Source organism: Aspergillus mulundensis (assembly GCF_003369625.1).
Source record: "Aspergillus mulundensis strain DSM 5745 chromosome Unknown scaffold_5, whole genome shotgun sequence".
NCBI lineage: Eukaryota > Fungi > Ascomycota > Eurotiomycetes > Eurotiales > Aspergillaceae > Aspergillus > Aspergillus mulundensis.
The window spans coordinates 2,323,424-2,342,080 of record NW_020797893.1 but is presented as its reverse complement, the minus strand read 5'-3'; the positions used below and the strand labels follow the sequence as shown (position 1 = coordinate 2,342,080).

Genomic DNA, 18,657 nt, shown 5'->3' with positions numbered 1-18,657 from the left:
TTGCCTCATACTCGAGCTCCTCTTTCTCAATGAACGGTTGTTCAGTATTGCCATTTACATGCCAGGCTGGGTAGCACAGCATTTTACAAACCCCATCCGCTGGGATAAATCTCACACTACTTCTCTACTGACGAAATAAATAAATGCACTTACAAATCCATAAACGGGAAATACTTACGTTCATGTTGCTCCTCGTGACCGGGCCAAACTTCGGGGGATGCAACGGGACGATGTATGTATGAACTTGATAGTAACCCTTACATTGAAGCCTAGAGAGATCCATCAATCATACAAGGTAGAGACAGCCCAAGATATCATACAAAGAAACAAAGTCTGCTCCTGCGAGTCTCACCGGACAATTGCAGCAAGAATATACTTCCTGCACACATCCCTGCAACTACCCTTGGACCCACTACAAGGTAAAACATTCTACAGAGCATATCCTCAGAGTACATAGATGAATATGGCTACCTTTATAACGCTCTGAACTCTGAAGGGGACCATTATAACACAAATTGAGAATCTGCAATTCCTGCAGTATCCCTTTCTCGCTTCTATTTCTACCCGTCATATGGAGTCGTCAGCGAATGGATTGATCATAATTTAGCTCATGATCTAGCCTCTTTGGGACTAGACAAGTGGGTTCATCAAAGTTTCTCGGGGCGGGAGAAAACACATGGAAAGATCAAACAGTGCAAACAATCACTAGCTATGATATCATTGGTCTCGCAGACTATGGCTTTGTAGACATGGCAGTATATCAGAGAGGTTGGTATAGATGAAACAATTCGAGTAGATAGATGTACATTTCCTTATGTGTAGCTGCACAGAAGCCAATCAAGTGTACATGATAAAGGCGCCAAAGCGATCACAATCCACAACCCGGGATTGTAGTTATACTTGGCTTGAAGACCATTCAACGCTGGCTAGATTCCATAGATAAAAGAGATACAGTACAAGGCAAATCATGTCCTCCGTTAATCGTACAGAGCGTGATCAAAGAAATTTCTTAGGCATATTGGCACGGCGGCGTTTGTAAATAACGTATGAACCAGCGAGGAGGACCTGGAAAGCGATAATGGCAAAAATGAAGAAGCCCATGCGGGGGGTTGACGCCGTGATGACTGTTTGGGCACGTTAGAAAGCTATATCGTCATTACTTTGAATTAGTTGAATTGAGAACTTACCACTAAGCACATTGTCCTTGAGGTTCTCTGTCAAGCTTTGATGCGACGACCTCAGGGTTTCATGGAGCTGGTTGAATCGGTCACGGTAGTCCTTGCCTTCCAGGTCACGTTGAATAGACAGTAGCGTTTGCTCCATACGTTGGAGGCGAGCGTCAAGTCCTTGGATTTGCTCCTTTGTGGCAAGTCGCTGGAGAAGCTCCGATTGTCTAGTTTCGGACTTGGAGGCCTGGTTCCCAAGCTCGCGGATGATGTTGTTAGTAGCGTGGTTGATCAGCTGGATGCGGCTGCCGATGTCCACGAATTGTGCGTTTATCGAGCCGAGATTGTTTGATGAAGCCTGCTCTTGTTGGGTGTTTCCTTGGGGCTGGGCTGCGCGAGGTTGCTGGTTGGTGTTCTGCGCCTGGACTGGGGGAGCTTTTCCCACAGGAGAACTAGCGGTCTGGAGGACAACCTTGAAGACTTCAAAAGAGTCAGGGTTTTCGGGAGTCGCAGCTGTGACACCTATGGTGTTTCCAGCGGGGATAGCAACCTACACGGGATTAGCTAGGCAAGAACAGATTCCTTGAGCACAACAACGTACCTTGTCCGTGGCGAAGCAGGGCTTGTCGTCTACCGTGACTTCAAAGATGGAATTAGTGGACTTGACGCGGACGACAGATGGCCGTCCAAGGTTACGGTACGAGTAGTCGCAGTGTCCAAAAGCCAGGCTATCGACACTCCTGTGGCTCTTGTAGTCTGTCGTGCCGTCGTTAAGAAAACCTCTAATGCTGCCACCCTTGATGAACATTAGTCTGGGAAATGGCTGCTAAATAGGAACGCTCACCCTTCCACTGTGGGTGTCTACGACGAGGGCAAACCCATCCCATTGGCCCACGGTGTAGATGCTCGCGGAGCCGACTTTCTCTTTTCCATCCTTGGCGTACCAAAACTGGAGGTTTCCTCCAGCTCTCTCAACTCCAGTGGCTCGAAACTGAAACTCGGCTGCCCACTCTGATTGGGATAGTCTGTTGATGTCAGTACCTGAGCACATGGTGAGAAGTCGTCCAGGCGACTTACGGGGTTTGAGACCAAGCATATCCTCTTGTATTGCCTGGGTATGGGGGCGTCAAAATGACTTTGTTCGAAAGCTACAAACATCAGTCTCTGAGCATAAAATCTAACCCCAGACTTTAGTAACGTACAATCTGAGGGAAATGTCCTTCTCCTCCAATGTCCCAACCGGGGATGCCCTCCCGGCTAGGCGCTACCCTGTACGGTTGGTCAGTTATGTAAGATACATATGATAGGTGATGAATTCGGAGAATTACATGGCGCCATGACCGAAGCTTGAGGACTCAATTACCGTCTGAGCCGTGGCAACGGCAGAGAGCAGGAGGAATGAAGCTGGGACCTTCATGGTCTATATAGTCCGGCGGCAATTACCGGTGTTGCTACGCCTGCTTTGGAAAGGAAGAAATAAAAATGAGACACGAAGCGTTATTTCAAGGTTAGAATATCCAAGTAAAGGAGTAAAGCGTCGCGAAGCCGGACTGAAGAAAATATACACAATAACGGGGTCCGATTGTATGGCCGGGATTCGAGGGAGCTTGGTGGTACAGCCTGAAGACAACAATAATAAATCACTCGGGTACAAAGGCAATCACAAAGGGCTGATGGTCTTTGCGAAGAAAGAGTAGCGACCGATTAAAGGTCAATTGAGGGCGAAATCGAGCCTGTCGAGTGTCGAGCCTGCCGAACCATGCGAGAGCTTTCCCCACGATATTCGGAGACGGACACATTGCCTCTCAGAGCCTCCCGAGCACGTGACTGATTGCTCCCCGGATCGACCGCCGGGCCGCTCTTCAAGGTCAACAGCAGTCAACATTCAGAGTCCGAAGACCAGAATAGCCTCGAAGTCTCCCCGGATACACTTTGGTCATTGATTGGACATCCGTGATGCCCAAGCACTGCTCCAATGGCTGATTTGTACCCATCCCTCACGCAATGCGCCATTGTCGCAACGGCGTTCAAAATCCTCCTTTTCCCCGCCTAGTAAGTGCTTTCGGTTGGCCCTCTATACTGTGAATGCGGCCTGGGTTCGTGCGGCTTTATGCTGACCTGTGGTATCTTTGGTATAGCAAGTCGACCGATTTCGAGGTTCATCGCAATTGGCTAGCCATCACCCATTCATTGCCAGTGCAAGAATGGTACTACGAGGTACCTGACGCTCGCCCACCAGCTCCGATCGCCGGGAGATAATAATTTTGTGCCTAGAAAACCTCGGAATGGACGCTCGATTACCCTCCGTTCTTCGCGGCATTCGAATGGCTGCTTTCGCAGCTGGCGCAATATGCGGACCCGGCAATGCTTGATGTCCAGAATCTCAACTATGATTCCTGGCAGACGGTATACTTCCAACGAGCAACGGTCATTGTGACGGAGCTTGTTCTGTTCTATGCTCTGAGTCGGTCAGTGTAATTACGCGCGTATCCGGAGCCCTCGCTAACGGTCCGTATAGATTCGTCAAGTCCGTACCTGAGCCGAACAAACACCTCGCTCATGCCGCCAGCTTGTCGATTTTGCTCTCTCCTGGGTTATTCATTATCGACCACATCCATTTCCAATACAATGGCTTCTTGTATGGGATCCTGATACTCTCTATCGTCTGGGCTCGGAAGCAGTCGACATTGCTGTACAGCGGTATGGCTTTTGCCGTTCTGCTCTGCCTTAAGCACATCTACCTTTACCTCGCCCCCGCGTATTTTGTCTACTTGCTGGCGGCCTACTGCCTAGATCCAAAATACACGTTTCGACCTCGATTTGGAAATATATTCAAGCTAGGCTTCAGCGTGATCACGGTGTTTGGGCTGGCGTTCGGACCGTTTGCATCTTGGGGCCAACTTCTCCAGTTGAAAGACCGGCTGTTTCCGTTCTCTAGGGGTCTATGCCATGCATACTGGGCTCCGAATATCTGGGCCATGTATTCCTTCACTGATCGCATACTCATACCATGTACTTATGACTTTCCGGCTTCTCGTACCATGACTGACTCTCGCAGTTGCCCCAAGACTGGGACTCCCAGTCAACCAGGACGCGCTCACAAGCGTCACTCGTGGCCTTGTTGGTGACACCTCTTTCGCCGTATTGCCCGAGATCTCGAAGGAGTACACCTTTGCTCTAACACTCCTATTCCAAATCGTAAGCCCATCGTCCTTCCAACCATTATTCAATCCTAACCCAATTTATTCAGCTTCCCCTCATTAAACTCTGGCGCCGCCCAGACCCCGACACCTTCATTGGAGCCCTGACACTCTGCGGCTACGCCTCCTTCCTCTTCGGCTGGCATGTGCACGAAAAAGCCATCCTGCTCATCATCATCCCCTTCAGCTTGATCGCCTTGAAAGATAGACGCTACTTCTCTGCATTCCGCCCCATCGCAGTAGCCGGGCACGTTTCGCTCTTCCCGCTCCTCTTCACGGCCGCCGAGTTCCCGCTCAAGACCGTCTACACTCTCCTCTGGCTGATCCTGTTCCTATTCGTCTTCGACCGCATCGCGCCGGTCCCCGAGAGACCAAGGATCTTCCTCGTAGATCGGTTCAGTCTGCTGTATATCACCGTGTCGATCCCCTTGATTCTGTACACGTCGCTGGTGCATCAGCTTGTGTTTGGCCTAGAACGGTACCAGTTCCTCCCGCTTATGTTCACGAGTAGCTATGCGGCGCTCGGGGTTGTGGGGAGCTGGGTCGGTTTTATGGTTGTTTATTTTACGGCCTAGCGAGGAGATAGAAGGTGGCTTCTTCGTATGTATATAGATGTATATCAACTGTGCCGTCGCCTTGTAACTACATGAATCCGATCCACGTTCTAGCAGGATATAGCCGTGAAACTACTTTATTACCAGGGAGACCACATGTTGCGTTAGCCCCACGCTATTTAAGGGTTCAATCATGCATTCCGCCAGGGCCTCGAAATCAAGCTGAAGCGCGGCAGGGTTACAGTACTCCGTAGAAAATGGTTTTTTAATTAGCCGAGAAACGGGCAACGAAGGAAGAACACCAATGAAATCTAGTAATGAAGTCGTTATAATACATATCAGGATTGGGTGGGTTACATCGTAGTCCAGTCCGGTATCAAGCCCTTGACTCGTTGCTCAACCCATCCGCATCCGTATGAAGTCGGATGGCATGGCATGGCATGGCATGGCATGGCGAGTCTCACAGGAACAATCGAGGCAAGAGGAACAGGCCGAGAAAGGCCGAGGCTTCCAAAAAGCTGCGCAGTCACGGCCATGTCCAGTGAGCTGGAGCTTTCCAGTGAGCGAGACCGAATTTGCTTCCAGTCTGGGTAGCACTGTTCAAGCTCGGCCTCTGCAAGATGCCAGTGACAGTAGGGGTAGGTAGTTAGAACAGGGGAGAAACGAAAAGAGAAAAGTGTTTGAGGTCAGTCTGGCCTTAGGCAGATGGACTTCATGCAACAATCAACACGCTCGACAATGCCATGTTTTATGCGCCGGGAAACCTTGGAGCCAAATTTAAAACCGGAAACTCGAGAGACGAAAGGTGGATGAAAAGTGGAAGGGCGACAAGAAAAGCCGTGACCAAGAGAAACCGTTTATCGTAAATTGATGTGGTATATAGGATTATGGGCAAGATTCGATCAAGGTCTGTTTTGCTGATGACCCAGTCGATGTGGCTCAAACTTCAGCGGACTGAGCACTCTCAGCCGGTTTTGGTTGCAGCACACTGATTCGTTGCTCAATGAGCTTCTGGAGAGCAAGGAGAGATGAGATTTCGTCTTCAGGTGCAGGTAGGTCCTTAGGCGCGTTGGCCTTGAGCTGGTCAATTAGGAGACTGATTTGGTCGTCTTCTTCTTGCCAGGTGACATGGTTACTCTGGGCGAATGATATCAAGTTCGCAGCAGCTTCTCGCTCCGCGTCCGTCCGTGAATTTAGTATAGCCGCAGTGGTGTCTGTAGCTGGTTTCTGAGATGCGAAAAATGCTTCTGCCTCCGCAGTGATAGCATCGACTTTCGATTTGGCGTACTCGAAGTACCTGCTTTCTGCTGCTTTCTTTGCCGCAGCATTTTCGTTCTCCCTATTGGCCTTGTCAGAGAAGATAATACATGTTAAAGGAAGGTTCACCAACCTTTTGACTCTCTGGATAAAGTCGAGTTTGATTCCTTTTTCTGAGACACGATACGTGATGCCTTCCTTCTCTTCATCCTCGAGGTTCTCCTCTTCCTCCTTTTCTGGAAGGATCTCAATGTCTACATAACGTGGGTTCTTAGGACGGCGAATGCGTTTCATAGTTTCGTACCCTTCGTCATCCTTGACGGGATAGCACATGTCATGTAAGGCGTGGTTCGGACACATCCAGGTGTGGTAAAGACGATCGCTTCCAGCTCGCTGGGTCGGCGGAACAGCCAGTGGCGGATCGATGCAGTCCATGTGGAAAGCACAGGGGCAGAAGTCGCACTGAATGATCGGTCGACGGCCATTGGTAGTTTGCCCACACTTTATGCAAACGATGAGTTTACCCTTTGCGTCGGTGATTCGCAACAAGAAGGGGTCGTCGTAGCGACCGATGCGACTTCCCCTAGCCGCACGAGGGTTAATGCGCGGTAATGATGCTACCTCCTCGTATTTTCCGGAATCATCAGTGCGAACTCCGGTAAAGAAGTCACGAATTTTACTGGGCAACGCGAAGTCCCGCCCGTTGACTTGGTCCATACCTCCCACAAGCGTGCTCAATGATTTTGACATTGAGCATTTGGGACAGAACCAGTCACCCCCCGGGGGATTCGCAGGATCTAGAGGTGGGTCCAAGCAGGAGAAGTGGTACGAGTACACACAGCCATCACAGCATAGAAGCCGCCCAGTTCCCTTGCATTGTCGACAGAAGTCATTGTTTTCCTCGGGTTCGTAATCGTCACTATATAATATCAGCAAAGCAATTATTTAATGGTGAATGCGCAATAGCAAATCTGGCAAAGTGAGTAGGTTGGGGCAACATACGTGAGTGAGGGAGTAAGAGTTAGACGTCTATTATCGCCGGCGTCGCTGCTTGCCAGACTGCCCGATCGTTCTCTACGCGGTCCCGTGGCTTCTGGGGTCGAGATATGTGCATTTGGTGTGATGAGACCAGGCGAAGACAAGTTCGAAGGGGGATTTGACGTCAAAGAGAAGCGGATTCCACTTTCGGATGTCACGATCCTGGGCAGGGTCTTCCGCAGCCGGGATTTCTTGGCATGTACAGCGTCTGCTGAGAGCTCACGGTTTTCCGATGCCCTTTGCCGTTGAGCATCAAGGGCTGAGGCCACGAGATTTTTCTTTTGCGCCGAGTTTTTGGACTGCTTCCCTTTCTTGGGACGGGCAGCCGACGTTGGAGCAACCACCGGGGCGGGCGCATATGTCTCGGCGTCGAGTGATTTCGCAGAGGAAAGAGTAGACACGCTGCTAGCTGAACGGGCTCGTCCTGGTACCGGTGGCGCGCTGGGTTCGATGATCGTGGTGTCGTTGGACTCCAACTCTCCGAAGGCGTTCCTCATCACTTTCTGGAACATGGATTTCTGGGGAGAGGCGGGCGTCTCTTGACAGACTCCATCCAGGATCCTGAGAGCGTAGGGATCGTTTCCGCATTTTTCCCACATGCGGAGTAGCCCCTTAATGACGGGCTGGTTGTTGGCATCTGAAGCCAAGTGCAGGGCGCTCTCAACCGCAGCCTTCAGCGTGTCTACATCGGCGTCCAGCGAATTCGGGACGGGAAGGATTGTGAAGGCAGCGAGGTCTTCTTCAATGGCAGGCCTAGGTAGAATCGGATCAGGGGCCTGTTCCTCAGCCGGCGATAAGGGAGTTGGAGGATTGTCATCCTTCTTCTCTCCGTTAGGTACAAGTTGCGGTTCCTTGACGACAGGAATGCTTGGGGTACCCGGATGCGATGGCGCCAGACCCGCTTTACGCCTATCTGCAGTAGAAGGCAATGCGCCTAGGGGGCGCATAGTTCCCAAGACAGGGTTGTGAGCTGTCGAGACATTTGACCAGGGCGTATCAAGATAACTTGGAACCGGAGCTCGCGGTGGAGGCTCTGTCCAATCTGCATTATGACCATTCAACTCTGTACCATTTACTCCATTTGTTGCGGACTCCTGTGGCTGATCGGATTGCGATTGACTCGAAACCGGCGTCTCCCGCAAGGAATCGGTTCCAACACGGGAGGTTCTCCCAGTCCGCCGTTGTTTGCGCGGTCTCGTAGATTCTGTAAATGAAGAGGCCATATTGCCAGTATGTGTTGCAGGTGTCGGGGGGCGGGAATCTGCGTGCGACGATGAACGGAGATTCCGAGCCATTGCACTGAAGGCAGGGCACGAAAGTCGCGAGGCCTGCGCCGCGTGCGATTAGCTTTTGTACCGGTCTTTGAAGAGTATTTTTTTATTTCGGCTGTCAAGTCAATACTTACTGATTAACAGACTCCGTAAAGTCAGCAACCGTGCCCGGCGTGGCTGGTTGGAATCGTGGCCAGCCCGCGCGGTTGAAGAAAGATTGCGGAGTTTCAGCGACGGGGACGGGAGTTTTCGACCAAGCCCCAATCACGCCTCCCAGGGGTTCGCCGCGGAAGCTGCCACGACCACTGGGTTTAACACCTGAAAGAGCTGAACAAGATATTAGAATTAGCGAATGTGAGATAAATATTGCTGTTTAATAAACTCAAGTCCTGGTTAAACCTGCAATAGGCGTTACGTGATGCTCACGTACCTTGTTCTCTAGTCAATCAATCCAAGCAAAGGAGTGAACACAAAGGCAGGACAAAAAGAAGGCGATATCCAAGTAGGTACGCAGATACAGCAACTTCAAGGTTGCACGTATTCTGACCGGGGCCGTCAAGTTGGTCAGAGAGGCTGAGGTCAGTCTTTTGTCAAAGTCAGCATGGTACTCGGCTCAGTGACCGCTAATTGATGAAGCTTGATGAGAACAACCAATATTGGGTCTCGAGAGTTACAGGCAAGGCAGATACAGAAGTATCGTCAGTGCTAAGCAACTGGTCACGGACGTTGAGGCCTTCTTGGTAAGCTCATCTGGAGATGAGGCCAGGGCCATCTGGCGAGTCCAAAGCTCAATAAAGCATGAGCACCCGAGATCGGCGCAAAGGGATTCTCCGCTCAGAAAATAAAGAGAGTACATGGACTTACCGTGAGCAGTGACTTGCAGTACTGTGGACAATGAGAGGGCAGCCTGTGAGTTCTTTGTTGAACCCACACTAGGCGGTCTTTGAAGAGGTACTCTGATATCACCAGGAACACAGAAACAGCACTTCTCAGCCCTAATAGCCTATTGAGAATTAGCTGCCGATGCCTTCCTGAGCGAGCTGAAGTGGCAGATAAAGCGTACTAAGAAGGGAAGACGCAGAGGAAGATGTCTGGAGGTAGAGATGAGAAGAGGTACAAGAGGCAGATGGGACGGGAAAAGGGAAGAAGATGATCTGAAGAAAAGACAAGAGGAGAAGTGTTACCGGAGACAAGAACAATAGTGTGTTATTGATGCAGCTGTCCTGTGAATGCGACAGTAAATGTCTTGCGTGGCGCTGTTCCCAGGCAGACGAAGGGGCTGGAGCACAGCAGAAGAGATTTCGCGTCTTGCTCTTGAGAGGCCAAAGTCAGAAATTCTGAGTCTCTCAATCTAGAGACAGTGAGATAGAAGTCTATAAAGATAAAATCTATCTTGGGTTGATGTGTAAGATGGGCAGCCCAGCTGCGACTTCCGGAGCTCGGGCAAAGCGTATGCTCTGACAGCTGGGTAACAAGAACAAAGGGGGCTTCAGCAGTAGAAGCAAACTTTACTCTAGAGGCCAAGCGATATATGCCAGTTGGACCTGGTCCGGTGGATACAGCAGTGTTGTGGAGGAGGAGGGAGAGCGCCGGGGAAGAGGAAGAAGAAGAGAGGATGCGAAGAGCAGACGAGCCTTGCCGTTGGCCCACTCCCCATTCATGACCAGCTCACCATCCACCATCCAAATGCCACAACCCGATGCCAGAGCACCCTACTATAGCTTTCGCCTCTAGATCTACTTCTTCTACTCCTTATAAAGACTTGTCGTGCCTTTTGAGACGCTTCATTTACATGCACTCAAGACCACCGGCAGCTCCGATAGCGCCCCAGCATCTGGGGAATGCTTGCCGGGTGCACCGCGAAGGACCGTGACGCCGTCTGACATCAGATACACAGACTTCTACATTCCTTTTATCGAGGCTTGTTGGTTTATAGGAGCAGGAGAAATGTGCGCTCATAGGGGTGGCGAAGGCCTAATCCGCCATGGCCGATTCAAGAATCAGCTGTCGCTACATTATCTTAAGGAGCAGCTGGCCAAGGCATCCATGATGACTCCGAACGGAAATACATCATATCAAAAGTTGCTGTGATATAAAGATATCATCAATCCAGGTAGCTCCAGGCATGATGGGAAACAGGGGTGTTTCCCTGAATAGCTTCAATAGGACAGTGTTCCGATGGGAAGTCCGGCCTTCCTGCCCATTGAATATCATGATCCAGGAAGCAGTCAGAACGCATTATAAGGAACGGTATGTCCGCGTTTCTGTCTCCAAAAGAAGCAGAAGCAGACCAGGTCGTACGGAGTAGTCATCTCTTCTTTGCTACCTTTGTTCATGTGCGACTTTCATGTGACTTTTTCTTATGTATAGGCTAGGTGATAAAGGCTCCTTATAGGTATAGACTGAAGAAGCGCTGGGGACCAGTAATCTGGTCCAGTCTTTAGTTCTGTCCCTTATCATAGAAATCCCTCCTTCTCCGGCTTATCATAATAAGCCGTGCCAGTGGATAATACCCGCAAGGCATAATCTCAGGCTGCAGTTCTGAACAGGGGACCACGAGACGGGTCCAGTAGATACACAAAAGTTCATCCAATCGTGCAGTTCATTTACTCATCAGTACCGTCGGCCTTCTTGGCCTTCTTCTTCTTGTTCTTGTTCTTCGATCCCGTAGACTTGGACAGGGGAAGTTCCAGGATCTTGAGGATCTCCTCGTCCTCGATCTTCTTGTCGGACTTGACCTTCTCAAAGTCGGGAGCAGCGGGGGCCGCGAGCTTGGTGATACCGTTCTTGGTGATAGCTGCAATGCTCGTTAGATATTGGTTTAGAAATTGTGGACGCGGAGGACATTGCATCCGAGATATCAAAGTTTAGGAACTCACCAATTGTGGTCAGGTAACGGGAAACCGCGGCGTTGTCAGCATCACCAGCGGGCTCGTACTGCCTCAGGACACCGTTGCGAACGGACTCAATAACACCGACCTTGGCGCTCTTCTCGTCATCCAGCTGGCGCAAGCTGAAGGGGAACTGGCCGAACTTCTTGACGATCTCAGTGAGGGTGGCTCGGGAGCTGGGTCTCTTGAGCTGGTATGTGGTGGTGGTACGTCGGTGCAGGGTGGGACGGTGGTCCAGGTTCTTGACCTTGCCAGATCCAAGGGACAGGCCAACCTCGACACCCCAGACCTCACCAACGTCGGGAACACCCTCGCCCTTAACGCCGGAGCCAGGGGAAAGGATGATCTTCTTCTCGGCCTCGATTTCGTTGCGCTCGAAAAGCCAGCTGGTGGTGTTCTCAACAACGTTGCAGTCGTAGGTCTTGGCGACCTTCTCGATCAGCTGGGTGATGCGGGCCTGAGTAGGAGCCTTCGCGGCGGCGGCCTTCTTCTTCTCCTCCTCGGATCCAGTAGCAAGGAGGCCGGGGGGCGCCATAAGTCTCAGAAGCAGCTCGTTGGCGTAGTGAGTCGCGTGGATGAGGTCCGCCTCGCGGCCGGTAACCTCGGAAGCACCGACAACGACCATGTCGCAAACAATGGTTCCGAATCCATCGATCTGGGCACCAAGCTGGATCTTCGCGATCTCACCAGCCTTGAGAGTTGTCTCCGCCTCCGCAGCTTCCGAAACCAAGGGTGTGTACGGGGTCACATAGGAGTTAGGAGAGACAGTCGTGGGGTGGCCGATACCTGCAACAAAGGCAGGTCAGTACAATCATTCGGCGGGCATTTCAGGCCATTCGGCTGATGATGTGAGCTGATGACGCACCCTTCTGGATCTTCTTGCCCTTGTAGACCTTGGCAAGCTCCTCCTCCAGGAGCTTGTCACCATTCTGGCAGAGCTCAATGATCTTGGCTCCCTCAACACATTGCGCTAGAAGACTAGGGTTAGATTGGACATCTGGCAAAGGAATCGTGCGGCGTTACCGCTCGAGCAACGCACCTGAGACAGCTTCGAGGACCTTGTGGGAGATCTGAGCAGCAGTCTTGTACTTGGTCAGAGTGTCGGGGTTGTTCAAGGTGTAGTCTACAAGCAATTGAAGCCTTGGTTAGCTGTACCCAATGCGACAGGGCGAATAGAGCGCGGTCAAAACAAGAAGTAATCAACGAGCTCGAGGAAATATGCGTTCAGTTTTCGAGGTCATCGCCGCAGACGGCAGAGCACAGAGGCACTGGTTGTCCTGTCCAGACGATGACGCCGACAAAGCAAGCGGGAAACCCACAAACGCGGAGCTTTTTCGCAGTGCAGAATGAGGGGCACTGCTCTTGCAGTCAACACTTACCAACCTCGGGGGTCTGGGTCTGGGTGGTTTCGGCCATTGTGAATAAATCTCGCAGCGATGCGAGGAGAAGACAGTCGACAAGCGCAAAATCAGTCGTGCGGAGGAAGTGGAGGGAGAAAATTAGACAGGCAGCTTTAGGTATGGAGCTGGCCACGGTCGTGTGGCCGTGTGCACTGGAGCTGGTGAGTAATAATTATGCAGGCGGGGCTCCTGCTTGGGCTTGGGCTGTGGGCTCCAGATCTTGGGTAGGGCTTGTATGTCCATTACGTCGGTTTCTTACAAGTTACCACACCGACCGCCCGCCTGGTCCCTCTCAAAGAGCATCTCGTTTTTGAGTTCATCGCCTATCCCAAAGTAGTACATTCATGCCATTATCATGAATGCAAGTGTTTTGATATCAAGCGAGTATCGGAACATGGGGAGTGATCGGAGCCTGCCAGGTGGATGACATCATTCAATCAAGGGCCACAGGAGCTTCCGAGTCCACAGTGATGTATTCCAAACCTATTTGGATGGTACAAGAGATCACGGCAAATGGGGGTCTGCAAAGGTAGACGAACATCAGACTTATTTCGAGGCCCTTATTATGGATAATAGAAGATAGAAGCTCCGGGTGGCTAATGAACGCTTCGTGGTTGTACCGATAATCATCTTGCATTGAATATATAGTTCTACAACCGATATCCGCGGCCATGTCCCTTGGTTCTGCTATCAACCACAATAACCATTCAGTCCTGACCAAATGCATCACCATGTCTTCAGCAGCTAGGTCATCTGATCCTGTGTGATTTGCCAAAGGCTCGGGATCATCAAAGACATCAAAGCGCCCCAGCCACCTTAGGTGTATCCGTCTCGGGCAAATCGCGGGGTTGCGTCAGCATCTCCTCATTTTGACCCCAGATTTATGAACAGCCCCAGCTTCAAGAAGGCAGTTGAACAGCCCAGTATGAAGGTAGTCGCGACTGAGATTCCCCTGCGAGTTTTGACGCACAACATCCGGTATGCAACTACTTCCCCGTTCAAAGGCGAGCGGCCTTGGGAAGAACGAGCACCGCGCCTCCTCAACGAGCTCCGCTATAACACTCGCAACCAGGATGCATTCATATGCCTACAGGAGGTTTTGGACAACCAGCTCATAGATATATTGTCTGGGCTGAACGCGAGCGACTCTACCAACCCGGCAACCGCCTCTAAGAGCCCAAACCAGACGTGGGCCTATATCGGCGTTGGTCGAGACGATGGCTACAAAGCCGGCGAGTACTCACCCATACTGTACCGCCCCTCAGTCTGGGAGCTTCGACATTGGGAGACCGTCTGGCTCTCTGAGACGCCCGAGGTGCCGTCGAAGAGTTGGGATGCCGCATCAATTCGCATTGTGACCATCGGGGTCTTCACTCACCATGTCAGCCGCCATACAGTCCTGGCTATGAGCACGCATTTGGATGACCAAGGGTCACGTTCTCGATATGAAGCGGCTCATATCATTCTGCGGAAGATTGAAGAGTACCGGAATGGGCGCTTTGGTAATATTATTTCCGGCGTCTTCCTTGGCGGAGATCTGAACAGCGAAGCTACCCAAGAAGCGTACACCGTGTTGACGGCTTCGACGTCACCGCTGGTCGATTCGGCGAGTTTGGTGGACACGACCGACTACTACGGTAACCAGACCACCTGGACGGGCTTTGGATACGAGGGGCAGCCTCCCACACGCATCGATTATGTCCTTCTGGGACCAGCCGTTCCAGACCAGAGTCCTGATCGCGGCCTCCCATGGGGGATCGAAGGGTATGCCGTTCTGCCAAACCGGTTCGATGACGGGGTGTTCAATTCGGACCATCGAGCGGTGGTGGTGGATGCCAAATTGCGCAGTCCATTTTAGACTCGGATTAGAAACTTGTGACAGAGGATTCCAGCAGAAGACTCGTAGACAGTAGACTAGATCCTCTGCAGCATCTTCGTACTGTACAACAGAACAGGCACGTTGAACAATAATAACTTACGCTGTCATGGCTGGACCGGAAGTGGGCGCGTCCATACTACTTTCAGTATAGTCGCCATCACATGATGCCCAAATTCGGGATAGCGCTTTTCAGAATACAGTCTTTTACAGTATCATATAGTCAGTGGGAAGGACCTCAGAAGGGAGATGAAGCTCAAGGAGATATCTGAATGGCTTCAGAATGATTCCAATATGAGTGCTTTCGTTGAGAATTGGAGAGGAACCGACCAGGGCCGCTTGCTCGCCTCCAGCCCTTCCCCAGCTGCTCTCTGCTTCCCCTCGGAACGCTTGTAACGGGCAGGGCGTTTTGTCCATTTTGCCTCGCAAGTTCGCACCTCTGCTCTTCTCCCTCTCTCCCTCCCCTTTGCCTCTGGCGTCCTGGCACAGCACGCGACTCGACCAAAGCCCAAGCCAACAGCAAACACTCGCAACCGAGAAACAACCTTTAGGGCGCATCCCAGGAGGAATATCGACAGTTGCCATCGGACTTGCGACGCGCCGTGATACGTCGGAGTCAGTCAGCTGATCCCGCCGCTCCTTTCCGGTCGCTGTTTCTCTCGCAAAGACCCAGACCAGACCCGGCACGAAGACCCATAGACTGCTTCGTTTGGCCCTGGAGCCTCTTTGCTCTGTTACTCTAATTTCTGGTTAGTATATATCCTCTCATTTCGGCCTTTCTTTCCCCTGCTTGCCTTGCCCTCAATTATTCTCACGTCCTCCGCCATGCCCCCCTCATCAGAGTCATTGGTTTCGGTATGCGTGGCTTGCTCCTCCTTGCCCTACCGAGGCTGCTGCGACGCTACATCTCCTGGCTATGCAGATGACGGCTGTTTTACCCTGGGCTTGTGACATGTTTTTCATTATTCTGGATGGCGACGCATCGCGACTCTTCGATTGGTGCGATGCCTGTCGCGTCTTTTGTGATGATCGCTTGTGCAGAGAAACGCTTGTGCAGTACCGTAACTGATATGCTCTCTCCACAATTCAGATTAGCTTGCCTAAGAATGCTGCCATTATAAATTCTCGATTCCTCCTCGGATTGTTCGCTTTTTCTTTCCACAAGCGACTCGCCGGCGTCATTTGAAAAGACTCGTGGTATCGGTGTGAGGCATAGTCACAGATAATGTCATTTCCGGACCCATCCCAACACGGGATGGCCGACGCGCAGTCGGATGCGCTTCATAATAGCTCGGACTTATTGGATGGAACTGCCGACTTCGATCATGATGTTGATACTTCACTTCTCGCGGAGCACGGAATCGAAGGGTCGGATAGGATTGAGGAAGGAAAACAGAATGCGAAAGCTGTTCTCGCAGCATCCGGAGTGACAATACCCAAATCAGATATTGGCCATGATTCTGCCAATGCGGATGCTTCTTCGGGCTCACAGAACGGCAATGCTAATGGAGCCGCGTCCGGCAAAAAGCGATCGAGAGATGGTGCCTTCATTCGATCCTCTTCCCTAGGCACTGCATTACCCGTGCGCGTTCGAGAGACTCCAGTAGACAAGATTCTGCTGGATGACTACGTCAATAGAGAATTTCAGTATTCTGCTCTAACGGCATGGCAAAACCCTAACCAACAGCTGCTCCAGGAAAAGCGTGCAGAACGCGATTATTACCTCACTCTACGACGAGAGAATCATATGAACCCTGCCGCTCTGTATGGCGTTGGCTATGAAGGATTCGGGAATGTCCGCACCGACTTGCGCAATCAACACCCGCAATTGCTATATCCCGCCCACCGGCGCCGCCCCGGCAATCGGAAAACACGAGAGCTAAGGGTTTCGCGAAAGGATATGAAAACACAAAGCGAGCAGCTTGAAAATCTAGTACCCATTAGATTGGATATCGATTGGGAGAAGGTAAAGATTCGGGATACATTCACCTGGAACCTGCACGACCGCGTCGTGTCGCCCGACCTATTCGCGGAGAAACTTGTGGAAGACCTGGGCCTGCCGCTCGAATCGTGCGTACCGCTAGTAAGAATGGTATCTCAGAGTATACAGGAGCAGATCTGTGACTTCTATCCGCATGTCAACATCGAGGAGGAAGCGCTCGACCCCCACCTCCCGTACAGCGCTTACAAAAACGATGAAATGCGCATTGTGGTCAAGTTGAACATCACCATCGGCCAACACACCCTGGTTGACCAATTCGAGTGGGATATCAATGACCCGCACAATAACCCTGAAGAATTTGCGGCGCGGATGACGAACGACCTTTCTCTTTCTGGCGAATTCACCACCGCAATTGCCCATTCTATCCGTGAGCAGTCGCAGCTATTCACCAAATCTCTCTACATCGTTTCACATCCATTCGACGGACGCCCCGTTGAGGATCCGGACCTCAAAGCATCCTTCTTACCCTCACCACTCGCCTCGTCCTTCCGGCCTTTCCAGGCTGCCAAGGAATTCACACCCTATCTCTATGAACTTAATGAAACGGAGCTTGAGCGGACAGAGGTCTCATTCCAGAGAGACCAACGGCGACAAAAACGGTCCGTCAATCGTCGCGGCGGGCCTGCCCTGCCCGATCTTAAAGACCGTCAACGAACGATTCGGACGTTGCTTGTATCATCTGTCATTCCGAACACCGCTCCCTCACTGGAAGAGAGCAATGTATTCAAACGGTCTGGTTCGAGCCGCCGCGGACGGGCTGCGGTAGGAATGCGGGACGGAGCTGATGACTCGGATGAGTCGGACAGTGACGAGTCTTCCTTGGTTGGATCTCCTGCCATTGGACCTCATCTGGCCCAAGGCACGGCGCGCACCAGAGGTATGCGGGGAGCTGCCACTGCAGCACACGCGGCTCTACGGGCGAATCTGGGCCAGTCAGCAACCCCTGAACCCCATCATGAACCTCGAGTCTCGGCCCGCAGGCGCGACTATCGCGAAGAAACCCCAGAAGAACCGGAGAAGCTGGTCGTGACGCTCAAAATCCCGCGCGAAAAGTTCCGTCATTTCCTTGTCAATGGCTACAAACTCAACCCCGCGGTCCATAGTTCCACATCGGCAACACAACCCACCTCCCAACGAAGCACGCCACAGGTTCCCACGCCAACACTAAACTCTACCCCTGTTCCACCCCATCCTCATCAACAAGCTCGGTTACCTAGCGCCGGTCGCCCAGGCCCTATCCAACACCTCGGGGCTGTAGAAGCACCCAATCCTCCTCAGCCAGGCGTCCCTGGGGTACGTAATGAAGTCCGCTTTCCTCGAACCGAAGGTTCCAGTTGGTAGAGGATCATGCTGAATATGGGACACCGTACTGATGGTTTCTATTTTAGCCTCCGCCTCCGAGCTGGCTAGTAGCAGGTCTCAATCGGCTCAACCAGGCGAACCCGAATGACTCGTTTGAAGCAGTGATGCGATACACGGCTGTAGACATGGAGACTATGCAACCGGTTGGCAACGGACAGGCCCAGACCGGCCAGAAGTTGAAATACCTCTATCTTCCACGAATTAGGTGCCACGATTGTCCCGGGAAACTCTATACGCCGGGTCCTGCCACAACGGTGGACAACTTTGAGGTTCATCTTCGGAACCGACAACACAAAGAGCGCGTCGAAGAACGACTCTCGAAGCAGGCGGCAGGCAATCTACCTGCACAATGAGAGACTGATAGAGCCGGCTGAGTCGATTCAGCCTCTCCTCTTACCTTTCACCTAGGTACTTCTCACACTCTATGTATACTGCTCTTCATCTATCTCTGGATCTGATTTCTTGACCTCGCATCACAAAACATTCTGCTGGCGTCAAGCACGTCCTACTTGATTCTATTTCTTCCCGGTTTTTACTTTTGGTTCTGGTTCTGGCTCCGGTTCTGGTGTATATGATTTGTGAGCGACTTAGTGGCCTATGCCTGTTCAATACCTACCTCTGGCTCTGGTGCCTTTTGCTT

The 18,657-nt window shown here is 51.7% G+C and overlaps 6 protein-coding genes across 6 annotated transcripts; 3 read left to right on the top strand and 3 right to left on the bottom strand.

Annotated features, from left to right (window-relative positions):
- Positions 1–996: 996 nt before the first annotated feature.
- On the bottom strand, positions 997–2,583 carry DSM5745_06038 (putative lectin family integral membrane protein; the record flags this gene model as incomplete). Its single annotated transcript, XM_026748054.1, has 7 exons — positions 997–1,124; positions 1,188–1,716; positions 1,768–1,962; positions 2,011–2,191; positions 2,244–2,314; positions 2,369–2,435; positions 2,495–2,583. The coding sequence occupies 7 exons, from the start codon at positions 2,581–2,583 to the stop codon at positions 997–999; spliced, it is 1,260 nt and encodes a 419-aa protein (XP_026603886.1).
- Positions 2,584–3,530: 947 nt separating this feature from the next.
- Positions 3,531–4,877, top strand: DSM5745_06037 (dolichyl-P-Glc:Glc1Man(9)GlcNAc(2)-PP-dolichol alpha-1,3-glucosyltransferase ALG8; the record flags this gene model as incomplete). The annotated part of the gene is made up of 4 exons (XM_026748053.1): positions 3,531–3,634; positions 3,685–4,178; positions 4,225–4,364; positions 4,575–4,877. The coding sequence occupies 4 exons, from the start codon at positions 3,531–3,533 to the stop codon at positions 4,875–4,877; spliced, it is 1,041 nt and encodes a 346-aa protein (XP_026603885.1).
- A 982-nt stretch (positions 4,878–5,859) lies between these two features.
- DSM5745_06036 (putative PHD finger domain protein) lies at positions 5,860–8,510 on the bottom strand (the record flags this gene model as incomplete). Its single annotated transcript, XM_026748052.1, has 3 exons — positions 5,860–6,259; positions 6,311–7,096; positions 7,180–8,510. The coding sequence occupies 3 exons, from the start codon at positions 8,508–8,510 to the stop codon at positions 5,860–5,862; spliced, it is 2,517 nt and encodes an 838-aa protein (XP_026603884.1).
- Positions 8,511–11,092: 2,582 nt separating this feature from the next.
- Positions 11,093–12,793, bottom strand: DSM5745_06035 (curved DNA-binding protein (42 kDa protein); the record flags this gene model as incomplete). The annotated part of the gene is made up of 5 exons (XM_026748051.1): positions 11,093–11,283; positions 11,366–12,163; positions 12,243–12,347; positions 12,417–12,500; positions 12,757–12,793. The coding sequence occupies 5 exons, from the start codon at positions 12,791–12,793 to the stop codon at positions 11,093–11,095; spliced, it is 1,215 nt and encodes a 404-aa protein (XP_026603883.1).
- Positions 12,794–13,702: 909 nt separating this feature from the next.
- Positions 13,703–14,635, top strand: DSM5745_06034 (endonuclease/exonuclease/phosphatase family protein; the record flags this gene model as incomplete). Its single annotated transcript, XM_026748050.1, has 1 exon — positions 13,703–14,635. One exon carries the CDS (start codon positions 13,703–13,705, stop codon positions 14,633–14,635), a length of 933 nt encoding a protein of 310 aa, XP_026603882.1.
- Positions 14,636–15,878: 1,243 nt separating this feature from the next.
- On the top strand, positions 15,879–18,370 carry DSM5745_06033 (SWI/SNF chromatin-remodeling complex subunit SNF5; the record flags this gene model as incomplete). The annotated part of the gene is made up of 2 exons (XM_026748049.1): positions 15,879–17,948; positions 18,044–18,370. The coding sequence occupies 2 exons, from the start codon at positions 15,879–15,881 to the stop codon at positions 18,368–18,370; spliced, it is 2,397 nt and encodes a 798-aa protein (XP_026603881.1).
- Between the last annotated feature and the right edge of the window lie 287 nt (positions 18,371–18,657).